At 37.2% G+C, this 16,478-nt stretch overlaps 1 protein-coding gene across 9 annotated transcripts in view; it reads left to right on the top strand.

Annotated features, from left to right (window-relative positions):
- UNKL (unk like zinc finger) overlaps positions 1-16,478 on the top strand; it is a 52,519-nt gene that overhangs the window by 14,586 nt on the left and 21,455 nt on the right. For 5 of the 9 annotated variants that reach the window (XM_054843021.1, XM_054843019.1, XM_054843022.1 and 2 more), the window contains 2 exons: positions 3,852-3,936; positions 9,294-9,448. The exons of 1 other annotated variant lie outside the window; for it this stretch is intronic. In XM_054843021.1, the coding sequence (XP_054698996.1) occupies positions 3,852-3,936; positions 9,294-9,448 (240 nt within the window). Of the gene's footprint in view, positions 1-3,851; positions 3,937-9,278; positions 9,449-16,478 lie in introns of all 9 variants that reach the window. 3 more of the 9 variants (XM_054843029.1, XM_054843026.1, XM_054843027.1) reach the window with 3 other exon arrangements.

The following is a 16,478-nucleotide window of genomic DNA, read 5'->3' as shown; positions in this document are numbered from 1 at the left end:
CTGCTTATGAAAATTTAATTAATATTCTCTGGATTTGGGCATAAATAAATGTGTTCTTTTTTTTACCTGACTTCTTGGATTGGTAATGAAATCACAGTAGTAATTGCTACTCAATAACTTGGGAAAAATTTCTGTTTTAAGTATAGTTTAAAAAGTTTTATTGCAAATAATTAAGAGAAACTGAATAGGTCAGGAGGAGGTGGAAAGAGCAGAAAACTCTCCTAGTGGCTGAAGTAAGACACTCCAGAAAAACAGGGTGATTTTAGATTCCTTTGTAGGCAAAGTCATTGTAACTTTGTTGGATGCTTGAGCATGACAATGAAATGTTAGGGAAGAGAGCAGTGCCATGCAATGTGCTGAGATTTAATTCTTATGCCACACTATGAAAATATTAAATGTGCCAGTTAATGGAAAAAAACACAATACTGAAAATACATGTTATGCTAGAAGCTGCCTGTACAGCATTGGATATCTGTTTTCATTTTGGGACCTCTGAATGGACATGAGAAATTCACAGCAGAATGTAATTTCTTGCATTAGAAAGTTCAGTACTTAGTGAGGTATAAGCAAAGACCATTCAAGCAATTACTAATTTCTCTTCCAATTACGAAGATTATTGAAGGCATCTCAAGACCATACTGGGAAAGGAATTCTTAGAATACTGACTCCAGGATTGTTACAAGCTTCATATCATACGTTCCCTATTATAAGTTGACCAGCTACATCTTTCTACTAAATAGATGCCAGCTGTCTCTACTCTTGAATTTCACTGTCCTGATTACTAGAGATTTTACAGTCCAGATTTATTTCAGATCATCTAATTTATTCTGTAACATATTCCAGCCCTTTTCAGTAGTAAAGACGTCTTCCTGCTTAGTATTGCTACCATACTTTTATCTATGACAAAGCTATGAATGAAAGTGCTAAAATAAGTCACAAGGCTGAGCCTTGAGTTCTGCTACTAACTTTGTCTGCTGCCTTCCTCTTTCATACCATTCATTGTCATCTTTCCATTAGTCAATTTAACAACAGATATGTAACATTAGTAAGTCATGTTCTTCATTATCTTAATTAATGAATCTTAGCACATCCTTTATTGAAGTCCTTACTAGAATGACTGCATTTCCATTTTAGAGAAAGACCTTTGATTTATCAGTTATATGGTAAGTCTACCATGATGTGCTTTTACCTAATGTACTTTTAATTTTGTCTCATTTCTTTCTGTCTTTAATCTAAATGGTGACAGAATAATTAGTGGACATGCAGTGGCCTGAATCAGCTATTTTTGCTCTTCTCAAACATGTGTGAGCTATACTTAATATACCTCAGTTACATGTGCGAGCTATACTTAATATACCTCAGTTACAGGTGCTACCTCTGATGTGATGGCTTTATTAAAAGTACTTTTTAACTGCATCTGTCTTATTTGCCGTTTTTTTTAACAATTACCTAATTCACTTCCTGTTCCTGAATGGACAGTGATTTGCTTCCACATCAGCTGTAGTCACCTCAGTCTTTGTCTGCTTGCCTCCATTAGCTGTCCTGCCTTTGTAGTGTTGAACATAATTCCTACTGATGATCAAGACAGTTTGGTGGGGATAGCATTATCACCTCAGCTAATTTTAGGTCTAGTATTTAATTTCACAGATCCTAGCAATGTGCCTGCACTGAAAGAGATTTGATTCAACATCATGCCCAGTGATCCTTTCCCTCCTTTGCTCCAGCTTTGACTTTCCAGTTTTGTGGTTAGAATGGAAAGTCCATACAGCTTTTGTACCTCTGACTTGAGGATTCAAAGCACTAATTTTATTCAGTTCATAATGAAATTCAGTCTATTTATTGGTAGTAATCAGTTGTCTTCATTCGTCAGTCTACTTATTTGTGTCAATAACATTAGTTCAGCCTTTTTTACGTCCTTTAATTTGTTGAATTAATACTTAACTTTATCCAACATCATCTTATAGGATGTTTTCATGTACTCGTTCTTTACCAAATTCAGATAAAGAATATCGTCATTGCCTGTTGGCTTTTTTGAAGAAATCTCTTGGTTATCACATTCAGAAATAGCTTGATTCTACTGTTAATAGATAGCAGTCATGTTCTTGTCTGTAGCTGGGGAGTTAGTCTTCTGTAATGATTTAGTTCTTTGAGTTTGCTGTCTTTCTTGTAATACCGGTATGTGTAGATCATGTGGCCCTCGCCAGAACCAGTCTTTGAGGTGCAAGCTCTGCCCCAATAGTATTTTGATATTATCTGTATTATCACTTGTATCTGTAGCAGTTACCAGAAGGCACTCCACACCATCTGGGTAGCTCATAGGATCAGGAAGGCTATTTTTTGGCTAGGACCTCAAACTAAGACCGAACTTCTAATTACATCTTTTGTTGAAAACCATTTGGAAGTCAGGTCTTCTCATTTTTTTTTCTTCTGCATCATTATCATTGTGTATACAGCATGGGGGTTTTCTATTTAACCAGTAAACAGAGAACAGGAAAGAAAGGAGATGGGCCCAGCTTCATTTCCTAGTTTGAGTGTGGTAGCCACAAATGACTCCTTTGTTTTTTGCAATGTCTGTGATAGCTCCCAGTGAAATTGTGGAAAGATCAGTTCCGCTCTTTTGTTTGTATTATTTGGGTGAATACTTTTCTACAGCATGGATGTTTTGTAGAGGGAAAGATAAATTATTTGTAGAGTGATAAGCATCAGTAATAATTTTGAGATTCAGCATTTTACTGTAGTTTCTTGGATGATCTTTGGGTTATGCATGAACTAGTAGTGAATATAGCAACTAAATTTTTCAGCCTCAATTCAAAATCACTTATGAGAGGGAAATTAATCCAAGATGCTTAAAATAGCTCTAAAATAAAGAGCTTACAGAACTAGTTGTTGATTTTTTTAAGACATAGTTTCATTTTTCATGTTTGCTCTAAGGCAGGAGTCCAAGGTAAACATTTTTTTACACAGTGTATGCAAAAGTGCCAAAGAAGTGGCATTCTGAACTAAGAATTAATACGTACTGAGCCATGAATCACTCAACTGACACTGAAAGCCAAAGACCACAGTGCCAAGGTTTCGGGAACCAAAAAGATCCCCCCCGCTATTTGCCACAGACTTGCAAATCACCAGAATTAATTTTCTAAATAATCTCTGTGCTTTTAAATAGGTTCTTAATATTGTTCTAATATGATAGTGTGTTAGCCCCTTCTCCCAGTCTTGTGAGATCCAAAGATCATCAAGATCCTGGTAGAGCAATAAACTGAATCTGGATCTTACTAGCAACTTACATAATAATCATTACTGTCATGAACAGTCAGTATTACTTCAGTTCTCACACACCCAGTCAGGTTAGAGAAAGACATTTGAATGTTAGCATGATTTGAATATTAGAGGAGTCCTAAGGAAGGAACTATGTTGAAAAAAACCTACCGGTTTGGTTTTTTTCCAGCTGCATAAGCTGCTCTACTACATACGTAATTTCTCCTGCAAGATTTCTTAAAAGTGGTGTAAAAGACTTTGAAAATTTAATTCCTGATGTTTGACTTGTTTCTATACAACATGGAAAACCAAAGCAGTTTAAACACTGCTTTTCTAAAATATTATTATTACTTACTATCTGTTAATATACAGAAGAGGGTTAAGATTCTTTTGTTGCAGGTTTGCTTTTCTTAAAATTCTGCTCTCTATTTGATTTTTTTAAATTATCATAAGAATTGAATTTTCTGAGAAAACTCTGTAATACATATTATGAGTAAATATTCAGAATTTTTCATGTAAAGGTTTTAAAATTTTCTAACTATTTTGTTGGTACTTAACAAATATGTTTAGGTTAACTACCCTTCTGTTTTGTTTAGATATATAAATCTACAAAGTGCAATGACATGCGCCAAACAGGTTACTGCCCACGTGGTCCATTTTGTGCGTTTGCACATGTTGAAAGTAAGTAAGAGAACTGTTATTTTTCTATCAGTGTTCATAAAAGTGAACCATCATTTCTAAGCATCAGTAACAGAAGTGACTTAACATCATTAATTTTAATGCATAAATGACATCTGATGTTACTTGGGTTTAGAAATTTATTCCATGTTTTCTAATACCGTACATTGCTATGGGAGCTTGCTGCATTTGCATCAAATTTGCATCAGCAGTAAAACAGGAGGTGCTTTTCTTTACAAATGCAGCTTGTCCCTGTAACTTTTTGAGCTTTATTTGGCAATTTTCTACACACATGCTTGACTTTTGAAAATATATTAGCTGTCCTATTGAAACCTATAGTAAATTTCTGAGGTGAAAGTTAAACATCCTTGCAAGTATTTGCAGAACCAGGGCCTTAGCTAAACTGAAAAAGACAGAAAATTGTCAGCTGTCCTCTTTCCTCCATAATCCACTTACATCTTCACAGCACTCCAACTGTTATATAACAGAAAAAGGGAAGCCGGGGCCATTTTTTTCCAAGAGACTGCTCAATTCTTCAGTATGCATCTACACAGATTAATTCTGGGTATTCATCATCAGATTCTTTTTAATAGTAGTATCAACTTAGGTTACCCATACATTCTTCCTGCACTCCAGAATGTGAAGTGTGCAGTTGCTGCAACAACTATTCATGCCTTCTTTTAGTCGTGATGCAGGGCAGAACTTGAAGCATTTCTATGTAACCAGTTTCGTATAGGTGATAAATCTTTTCTTTTTTGATTATGTAGTTTTTGCTTGATTATGTAACCAATAAAACATCATATTTATTCTTAAAAAAAAAAAAAATTCCTGCTCCTATCTTAGTTTTTGCCTTCTGCTTCTAGAGCTGAAAAGAGGGATGAGAGACCCTACCAATTTTGGAAAGCTCCAAATTTATGCAATTCAGTAGTATTTATCTTATGATTCTAATGATAAGTAATGACACACTCTCTGTCTAGCCTGTCTAAGCAAATGTGATGTTCTGTACAACCATTTATTATGTCACTTACTTACCTAAAAGATTTTCAGTGAATAGATTCATTCTTGCTGTCTACAGCTCTTGTTTCTGAGAATCTGTGGTATGGTCAGGTTCTCTTTTAACTTCTGTGGGATGATTGATTTTACTAAATAACCTCCTCTGTTTATTTCAAGAAGCCCATTATTCTAAGACTTAGCAATTCTTCAAAACATTATGGCAGTGAAGTCAGTATTGACTCTTTCTTCATATCAGAAGTAACCTGCTGCCTTTGCTTTTGTGTTGTTGGGGCTGTCTCTTAAATCAAGTCCTTCACTGTTTGCCAGTGTTGGGAAGTACTTCTTTGACTCAGGAAACTCTGAAAATACACATTTTGTTACAGAAGTAATTTATGGCACTGGGTTTACTGTTCTGTTTATCTGATATAAGTTTTTTCTTTCCTGAAACAGCTGAAAGAATATGATTTAAACAAACGCACTGCATACTTGCAACATGGTATAATTGTGACATGCTACAAAACTCCTGTGGGAGAAGACTGCATTTTCTGTTTTCTTCCTTAGAGCACACTGAATGCTGCCTCTGTTCTTGCCTGTCCAGGATAAACTCAGCAGAGCTCTTGGAGACTGGAGTTCTTTTGAGACCCCATCATGATCTACTTCTGTGTGTCTTGATCATTAGTATCTTTAACAGTCCAGTTGATCCTTGATTCCTATGAGAGGAATCATTCTTGCAGGAAGCTTTCATTGAGAATAAACAAGATTTCCATCTCTAAGGAAAAGTTAGAGTTGTCCATGCTAAAGATTAAGAGGGCTGAAGGAAAGTCCAAGCTTAACAATTTGCTGATATTCTCTCTAAGGGATATCTTTCTAATCTGTTGCTAATCCTTCTACCCCAGCCACATTCTTTCCTCTATTCTGTAGGATGAATTCTTGTACTCTTTAAAAATCTTCAGAACTCTGAGAGGATTCCTGAGACTTTGAACGTTAGCAGTGCTAATTGAGAAGCAGTGGATTAATTTTCTCCACATAGTTGCATTAGACAGAATTTTTTGTCTGTCAGAAGAGACTTACATGGCTCAACCAGCACGCTCTGGAACTCTTTGGCTTGCATCATCTGGAATGAAGACAGTGTAAGAAGGAAATCTCAACAAATGAACTTGAAATCTTGCAACAGTACCCACCCCCTGTCTCTGATAGTCTGAATAGTCCATCAGGAGTTAGATGTTTGGTTGCTATCAGCAAGAGTGCCTTTCTGCTGTTGGCAACAGCTTTAAGCTTAGTTCAGCAGCTCTGACATTCTCCTCCTGTGTCCATAGAATGAAACGGTTTCTGTCCCTTCCGTATTGGGGAAGGAGGAGAGAATGGTTTCAGAGCTGTAGATCTTATCACTAGTATGAAAAGCATGAAACCCATGGTTAATGGATCTCTTAGAATCACAAATTATGGGTGTTCACCTAACTTCAGTGAAGCCCTGGCTATATGGAACAGGTAGAGGAAGATTTCCCTCCATTCATACATGTTTCTCAGCAATTTTTATCATTCTATGTGAAATAATTTGTGGAAGCACACATTCTCTATAATAGTGGTCCAGGTCTTCCCTCAATAACTTCCTCAGAACCAGCTGACCATTTTTTTCCCTTTTTTCCTTCCTTTGTGAAGATCATGAGGAATATTACTATTCTTCCAAGACTACTTTTCCCTTGAGGCCCTGAGCACTGGCTGCAGAGAGTGTTGTCTTATTGATGTTACTCTGGTTTTTTCCCCACTGGCTGAAGCCCTAGGTCCAGTGTAGTCCCAAAGACACTCTGTGATGACAGGAGGGAGAACACCTGATGCTGAAAAGAAGAGAAGAAGTGGGATCTGACATACCTCCCTGACACCCTTTGCAAAACAGAGTAGCTAGGGTATGTTGGGACACTTCAGTAACGGACTCTCTTAAAATAATGAGCGCCTCTCTGTGGCACTCATTTGCCCACTGACTGCCTGACTACAACTGGCACCTTAACAAAAAATAGATTTTGTTTTTTAAACAGAAACACATGCAAACTGAAATTCTGCTCACAGGAATTTGGAAACACTTCAAAGAACACATCTCCTGTATAACAGCTTCTGTTACTGAAGGCATTTGCCTTCAGATTGTTCATCCAAGACTGTTCTCTTCTATTGGTGCCAAGACTGCAATAATAAAAAAACTTCCTTCTGACTTCATGAAAGATGGGATTCCTCAGGCCAGACTTAGCCCGACCATGGTAACTCTTGTATTCATAACACCCAAGTCTTGTTAGTGCAAATTCTAAGGAGGCTACAGAGCTGAAAAAGTTGTATCTCATAAAGAGTACAACCCTATTTCTATATAACATCCTAAGCTACTGATACATAATCCCTGAAGCACCACTGCACTGGCATTAGCTAGTTGAAGTTCTTTTTGAGGGCTCTATCCGAATCTCGATGAGCTTCAGTGATTGCCATGAGATAGGCCACCATATGAGACTTGCTTTTCTGTCACTTGCAACCTCCTGCAACAGCTCTAAGTCTTTGAGAAAATGTGGTTAGAGTGGGGGAGGCTTGCACTGTAGAATTTGTAAATTTTGTGCAGCTGGCCACAAACTATGATGTTCATTCTTGGAAGAAATTAGAATTATGTAGAAGCACACGTTCTGAATTTCATGGGTCTGTTTGACTTACTAAACGCAAAAACTAATCATGCTATTCCCCCTAAATAGCTTGGAAAGAGAAAGGAGAGATTATTTCTCTTTGAAATGTTTGGAAAGCAGTCTTTTACTACCCTTTTAGGGTGGTATGACTACTTACACTAATTTATAGAATACTGGGTGAATATTGGTTGTATCAGGGGAAAAAAGCTAATGAAGAGAGAGCACAAATCAGTGCTCTTCCTAGGACAGTGTGAGGGTTGACTGGACATAAGATGGCTGACTGGACTTGCTCTAGGCAAGCAGCTATACAATGAGATGATATGTCATGAAAGTGAGAGTAAATTACAAAAAGTCAGTGCATCTGTTTCTGTCTTCCCAACTGTTCTGCGCACTCTATTCTGTAGGAGAAGCAGCAGGGGTCTTGTGACATCATCTTTGCAGTCCCTACGGTTTCTTTTTCCTTTTCTTTTTTTTGGGTGTGGCTGGACTGGACTTGTGTGTATAGTCGTGCTTACTAGTATCTTCTTCCTTTCTCTTTTGTGAGCCACGTCCCTATTTTTGTAATTCATACAATAGTGGAAATATTTGCTAAAGCACTGGACCATATAGTAAGCAGGTCACAGAGTTCTGATAAATCAAATGCTAGATAGAAAAAACCCACATCATTAGAAACAATCCTGATCTGTGCTATCTCCACTGAAGAGAAGTGTCTACATATCTCATACTCATTCTGTTTCCTACTATGACTTGTACTTTTGTACACTCTCACAGAGCTACTTACTGTTTCTAGTAGAGAGAAATGTTTAAAGTTGATTTTTAACTGTAGTTTATCATTACCCCATTAGAAATGTAGTAGTGGCTAGAGATGAAAAAAATCTTGCTGTCCTTGTAGAATTTATTAAGAGATTTTGTTTTCAGTCCTGACTTCCTTACTTTGATGTCTTGTGTGCATGGATTATGAGGTGAGGAGTGTTATTAACTGTAATTGCTTACTAAAGTAAACATTTTTTGTTAAATGGTCATTTGCCTGTAAAACTTGACGTCTAAATCTCCTTAATATATTGCACATTTAAAGAATTAAATATCTAAGATGTTGAGTAGTTTAACAAAGTAGCCTTTGGGGAAATGCAAAGTAACTGTTCAGTCACCATGAGCTGAATTTTCTGGTATGAAAATTAACAAGTCATTGGTCACAATTTACATATAAGTTAATAATTAACTTTCTCAAAGGTTATTGTTCCTTTTTAAGTTAAATAATACAAGGCCCATATTCTCTTCAAATTGTTTTATTAAGTCAGTTGGTTCTAGACTGGAAAAAGAAAACAACCCTATAATTATGATGTCATTGCTACCTTTACAGGCAGGAGTTCTAAAAATGTTTTCTTTAAACCCTGATGTGATAGAGATTCTGGAAAATAAAATAAAATCTAGAAATCTTTAAATATATGAATTTCAATCTACCTGTCATGGATTTTTGATGGAGCAAGTAAATAAGAGTATCACATTTGTTAGTAGCCACAAGTACATAATGGTTAATTATATTATTCTTACCTTGCCTTTATGCTTATATTTAAAGAAAAAGAGAGAAATTTCTTGTGTGTGATTGATGTTTCCATGTGACAGGTGCTGTGTTTGGTACTAGGTATGTAACTGTTAAACTCACACAGCTAAGTATCAAATCTGTGTGTAATTTGTTGGGGATTCCTTCAACAGAGGACACCATGAATGTAGTCATACTGCAAACTGGTTGTCAATCAAAGCCAGGCGCTCACCTGTTTTCAACAGACAGCATAGGAATTGCAAATGAATGGAGCAGCAGTCTTAACTCCACAAACAGCATTACAAATAGCAGTGGGCAGTCTGGAAATGTAAGTGTAAATAATTCTGGAAAAGTTACTAATAATAATGACTGTGCCAATATACAATGTTTTTTTTACTTCTTAAACGTCTGTTTTTTTATTTCTTTGTACTTCAGCAAAAAAGAAAAAAAACCACAGCTATAGTAAATGTCAGGCACTAATATTTAACTGGTACTGTAAGCCTAAATGGAATGTCTGCCCTTGGCACCAGATTTAACTACGTACTATTTGTGGTTTCTGTTCTTGTTTTTGTCTTTAGATGCAGTATTTTGAATGCTACAGTGAGGAACATCATTGTTAATCAAATACACAACTGCAGGACAGCTTAATTTACATATGTCTCTTTTTTCTGTAGGAAAGGTTTCATTCATGGAAGATGTTGCCTGATCCCAGCCCATTTCTCTGCCCTAATTTGTTAACATTAGGAATGAATTGATGTCCTACCTGAACATGCTTTATACGTAAAGCTTCTTACAGTGGTGTAGTACATGAAGTGTGTTTGGTGGTAGAGAGGTGTTTCATTAGAAGCATGATAAATGTAGTTCATATTAGCAAATTTTATCAGTTAAGGATGGAGGAGAGGAAGGAGAAAGATATATTGCAGAGCTTTTATTATCTTCCTTTTAGTATCAGCTTGAATAGATCCTTTTGCTAAGTTTTATGTTCGTTGCAAAATAATATATAAAGATAATGACATCTCTCTTTTTCTCTTCTGACTTGCATTTTTCTTACCTTATTTGCATGCAGTCATGAGTACATACACATTTATCCTCAGAATTTTCCACTTTTAGCTTTCCATCACTGTTGATCTATAGTGTTTGGTTAGAAACCAGATAAAAGGACATATTTTAAATAATGTTTAAAAGGAAGTGCCAATAAATAGTGCAGTTCTTAAAACTGCTGGGTTTCTTTCATGTAGCTTCATTTTGCTGTCCTGTAGGTTGAGAATAAAGATACCAGTATGACTATGTTTTAATCTTAGGTTCCCAGTGCAGAAGTCTGCTTCTGTGTATGTAAGGTTCTGAGAGAGGGTCTGCCTTTTTATTTAGGAAGCTAATTTTGTTGTTGCTAAAGTTCTGAAGCTTTCAGGAGAGATCCATAAAAGCATCTCTTCTCCCAGAAGCTTCTTAGCCTTTCATGAATGATTTAGGTACAGCTGGAAACACTTAACGATTCTAATACGCCTTCCAGCTGTGGAGTATCTTCTTCTGTATACATGCATTTTTCTGTTAGTCATTAGGAGTCTGATGAACATTGTGTACATTTTCCATTCTGTGCTCAGTGAGTCTGCCTCTACTACTGTTCAAATGTGAAAATGGAAAAGTTGACCCTACTCCCTTCCCTCTACTTTCTACTTGAAGTTTTATTGGAAGTGGCCACCTTTTTTATGATGTCAGGCAAAATGTTCTGTCTTTCACTTGACTGCTTACCTGCAGCATTGTTTGATGCACTTCCATTATTTGTTTTTTTGAATATTTAGTTCCTGATTTTTCATTAGCAGGTTGGTCTTCTGTTTTTCCATGTTTAATTCTTGAGTTTTGTTGCCTGCTTGCTTTCACCTTGTCCATCTGCTGTAACCTGTTTAATTTTAGTATTTGAGTAGTCAGTCTGTATTTCTCCCTCTGTCCCCCCATTTTCTGTATCTCAGCAACTTACTTAGATTTGTAGTTTGTGTTTTTATCTCTGTTCCAATAAGCTGTCTGTCTTTCTGTCCTCTCCTTTGTCTTCATTCTCGTCACTGTCATACACTGGCCCTGAGTAAACTTAATTTTAGTGGGTTTTACCGTGATGACATTAGACTTTCTACGCCTCTCTTCCTTTGTGTCCTCAAAACAAAATCTTATTCATCTTCCAAAACTTCTTTCACATATCCTGATATAGCATGCTGGGAGAATATCTTACTGGTTTATTTGCTTCTGTAGGAAAAGGATGATGTAGTACCTGAGAGACCTAAACTCAGTTCTCTGCTCAATCATAAAATTCCTCTTTGACTGTGAGCAAGTTGCTGATGTCCCTGTTTCTAGAATGTGGTAATACTATTGCCCTATCTATAAATGTTATTGGAAGAAGGAGTCCATTAAAATTCTGTCTGATCCAGGTTGGTAGTGAGGGAGGCTGTATAACTTTTAAATATATACCTTCTTATCTCACCTGTACTGTATTCTTATGTCTTCATTTAAGTTGCCTTGTCAATTGGACTGTCATCAGTCATTCCTCTGCTGTATCTTTCCTTAACATTTCAGTCAGGAAATAATCTATGCTTCAGCCTTTTTGGGTAAGTGTGAGTTCAGTTTACATGGAGAGCTTCTACATCTGTATTTCTTTACCTCCATGTTCTGCCCTCTGGTTTGAAGCATCTAACATTATACTTTTGTCAGTCCCTCCTCCTGATCTTTGATAGTACTGTTTTCCTCCAGTCTGTCTTTGCAGTTCCCTTTGCTTTATACGCTGCCAGTTGTATCATCTAAATGTACTTAATCTCCACAATGCAGTTTGCCCAGTGTGGTACAGCATTTCCCTTGATTGTAATTTTTCATTTCAATTGGTACTACTTGTTTCTCCACACTTGCCATCACCACTTATCTTTCTTTTTGTTCTGTTGCTCTAGCAAGTCCTAGATTGGCTTTCTTGGCATACCCATTTTTTCTCGTATTGCATCAGAGCTGTGAAGTGCCTTAAGTAAGATTGGGAGTCTTTGTATGCATTGCAGCCACAAATTCACTCATGCCTTTCCCAGTCCTATATGTCTTCTTTAGGAACTGCATTTACACCGTCAACTTTTACTTTCAGCTCTTACTGCTTGTTCTTAACCATTACTACTCTTTTGTGCTCTGTTCAGTGTCATCTGATTGCCAGAAGGAACATTCCTTTTTACTCATTCTCCTACTACTCCTTTTTTTATGACATAAATTGCTTTTCTTTCACTCTCTATTTAGCTTTAAGAGGGTCTTCCTTATAGTTTCTTCTGTTGTGCTGGTAAAATTCATGTATCTGAACTCCTCAGTTATGGGAAATTATAGTAGAGTAGGTTTCTTGAATATTTCTGCGTATACAAGTCTTGAAATAGCTTGATCCACGTTACAGATACATTGCTTGCACCATTTAAACTTTGATGCCCTACGTGGGTAAAGAAGTTGATTATGTTACCACTTCTTCATGTTTACTCACATTTCCATTACTCCTTGCATGTCCTTCCATGAATCTTCAGCTATGTAATGTTTCATCATTTGATACGCTATGCACTCCTTTTCCTCAGTCACTTTTGCTAGCTACCCCTTTCCTCAGTCACCTTTGCCAAATAATCTCTCTGGCATGCAGTCCTCTGCATCCTGTACATATGCATCGTTCTCAGCCATAAGCTTCTGCCTCACCTGAACTTCATCCCTTCATTTCAACTGTTCTCATTTATGTCCTGCAAATTTGTTGCAATTTGACATACCCAAATGGTCTTCTATGTCTGTTTTTCTCATAGTGCCATAAGAGTTGGATTAACTAGGCTATCTCACTGCATACAACCCTAGTCATAGTTGCTGCTTTATATGCTTTCTCTAGCTGGTTGATTAGCTTTCCAACGTTATTATATCAATTCAAAATGCATATTCTTTTGAGCAGCTTTTCAGCCAAAAAATGTCGAGAATCTTATGACCTCTCCTTAAAACACACTCAGCTCATGCTTTAGGATTATACTGCTGATCTTGTCCATGCATCAGGTCTCTTTTTTACTGGTACCTAACTGCAGAGTACCTAAGTTAGGTGATGATACAGAGCAAAGGCCTAGTTGTATGATAAAATTTGTCTGTAAATATTGTTCAAGTTTGTGGCACTGCAAAATTAATAGGAAAACTTGCTGTTTATTGTGGAGATGAAATAGGCAATACATAAGGATTAATTGTATTTATCAATTATAGAATATTTATGTTAGCCCTTCTAGGCTCAGAGCAATAAATCATAGTTTCCTTTTGAAGAGTAAAAGGATAGAAATATTGGCCATGATGTCGTTATGCCTGGAGTCCATGATGTATTTAAAAGATTGAATATCTTATAGGATATAGGATATATGTTGATCACAATGGATGAAGATAGGATAACCAGCACCATCTTTGTTTTATCGAGCTTATCAAAGATGCGTAAGTACTTGATCACACGTTCAAGTTAGCACAGTTAAGAAGTCAGTGCTTGTCAGCTTAGTCGCAGTAAAGATTGTGTGTCTTCATAGCTCATCCTGATTGCAGACTCAGTGCTAACATTCTGCTGCCTTCATTAAGCCTCAAGTTGTCTGTTTTATTTCATAACTAAGGTGGCTTGACTGTGTGCACATGATCAGTTATCACACTCATTTGGTAAATAATAGTTTATTAAGCTGTGATAATGCAACTGAGTTTGATTACATGTGCATATCTAAGTCTGAAAAATGGTGATGAATCATGCTTCCTTTACTGTGGAATTAATGTTCCGAGACAATGAAGGACATAGGAAGGAAATAAGTTACTTGAGAGCAAAATTAGTTTTACAGCTTAATTTAAAATACCTACATATTTCCTCTTCCTGTCATCTTCTCCTCGACCTCCCACAAATGTAGGCAATATAACAGTACATTTAAAGCTACAACATATAATGCAGATCAATAAACTCAAGAAGCTTCTGTTTTCATGGGAAATAATAACGAGTTTTGTAGGTATATGTTTCCTCATTTTCTTTGTAGAAGTTCAGCTGTAAGTGAAGGCCTAGAATAGGCAAGAACCAAGAGAAAGAATGTATCTCTTGTTCTACATGCTCTTTTTCTAAGCGATTTAGCTGCAGTGAAGAATAGTGACAAATGATTTCTTCAAAAGAATCCAAGAGGCTGTGTGGTTACAACATTATGAGGATGTGACCCTTCTCAAGGCAAACTTGGCATCTTTTGACTCGTGTGCGTCAGAAATGCTCAGGCATCCTATGGACTTGAGCAGAGACAAAAAATTGAAGAAGTTGTTCTTTTGTAACCTCTGTGAAAGTGAGAGGTAATCTGAAATGTATCCAACGGCAGTGTTTAGTTAAGTTTAAAAATGAATATGTGAAGATTTACAGCTGAGCCTCTTTCAGGTAAGGATTGTCACCAAGCACTGGTCTTTAATTAAAGTAGACTCTAAATCCTTAGGGGTTGAACTGTGTCCTTCCTGTGCTTATATCTTTGACTACACAGTGCAGCAGATTTCCACTTTTAGGAGGGATGCATTCCTGAAGACCACTTAAATCTGTTGGGCCTTTTTATCCTACTCTCAGAAAATCAAATGCCACAAATCTTAAGTTGCATTGCTAGAGCAGTTTCCAAAGATCTTGTTGAAGGCTTCCTCCAGAGTTAAGGCAACTGTATGAATTCTGGCTTCTGTTGTTTGTGCTTCTGTCTTAATAAGGAAGAAAAGGCCTAAAAAAAGAATAAATTAAGACTAACAATTGGCAATAGATTTTCCTAGCATCAGTAGTGCTGAGGACTGTTTATGCCAACACTGATACCAAAATGTAAATTCTGCAGCATCAAGGAACAAAAAGTAAGCATTGATAGTTTCCCTTCCCCCCTTTTGCAATCTTTTTTGTCTCTAATACTACTATCACACTCATGTTAGTACTGACATTTGACTTCATGTTAACTGTGAATCACATGTCCTTCTTGATACGAAATAAATGTTCGCTCACCATCTTAGTGTCAATACTGCACTAAGTTGTATGGCTGTTTCTAGTGATAGGTTTCTTGACATTTCTCAGATGTTCTTTGTATCTTACTCTGCAAAGAGCATGAGAGATGAGAGATACAGGAGCAGTAGTCTTGCGGGTATACTGTAGCAAGCCATCAGGGATGAACGAATATTCAAGAATAAATTATTTCTTGTCATGTGAGTGGCAGTGTAACCTATTATGGTTTCTCTGTGGAGTCCACCTAGCCTTGATTCATAGAGGAGGTGCTTCTTACAAACTTGGGCAAAAAGGAAGAGGGTCCTGATCAATGTTGACATTTTGGGCCAGAGCATCTTCACCAGACCTGGAGGAGTATCTCGCAGAGGGAAGGGAGGTGGTCTGAAAAAACGTCTATTTGCTTTCATTACCTTGAGAATTATCTTTGATGACCATAGATAACAACCAGGATCAGGTGTTCTCCCTAAATATAATCTCTTGCCTGTTTTGGTAACAGAATATTAGTCTGGGTCTACCCCAACAGGGCATTTCTTATGTTCTTATTAGAGGGATAAACATACAGTATAGGGGCAGACAGGAGATAGAATCATAGAATTATTTATGTTGGAAAAGACCTTTAAGATCATCAAGTTCAACCATTAACACTGCCAAGTCCACCACTAAACCACATCCCTAAGTGTCATATCCACACGTTTTTTAAATACCTCCAGGGATGGTGACTCAACCACTTCCCTGGGCACCCTGTTCCAATGCTCAATAACCCTTTTGGTGAAGAAATTTTTCCTAACATCCAATCTAAACCTCCCCTGGTGCAACTCGATGATGTTTCCTCTTGTTCTATCGCTCGTTACTTGGGAGAAGAGACTGACACTCACTTGGCTACAACCTCCTTTCAGGTAGTTGTACAGAGCGATGAGGTCTCCCCTCAGCCTCCTTTTCTCCAGGCTAAACAACCCCAGTTCCCTCAACCACTCCTCACAGGACTTGTGCTCCAGACCTTCACCAGCTTTGTTGCTTTTTTTTTGGGTGCATTCCAGCACCTCAATGTCTGTCTTGTAGTGAGGGGCCCAAAACTGAACACAGTATTCGAGGTGCGGCCTCACCAGTGCTGAGTACAGGGGGACAATTGCTGCCCTAGTCCTGCTGGCCACGCTATTTCTGATACAAGCCGGGATGCCATTGGCCTTCTTGGCCACCAAGACACTCTGCTGGCTCATATTCAGCTGGCTATCGACCAACACCCCCAGGTCCTTTTCAACCAGGAGGAATAAATTCTAAATAATAACTTCTAAATAATAACTTCAGACCAAAAAGAGTGATTTTTCTATGATGTAGTTACTTTGTAAATTCAGGCTAGGTTTGGAATTTA

Source organism: Grus americana, chromosome 15 (genome assembly GCF_028858705.1).
Source record: "Grus americana isolate bGruAme1 chromosome 15, bGruAme1.mat, whole genome shotgun sequence".
Lineage (NCBI taxonomy): Eukaryota > Metazoa > Chordata > Aves > Gruiformes > Gruidae > Grus > Grus americana.
Note: the sequence above shows the minus strand (reverse complement) of the source record. Positions and strands in the feature narration are given on the sequence as shown.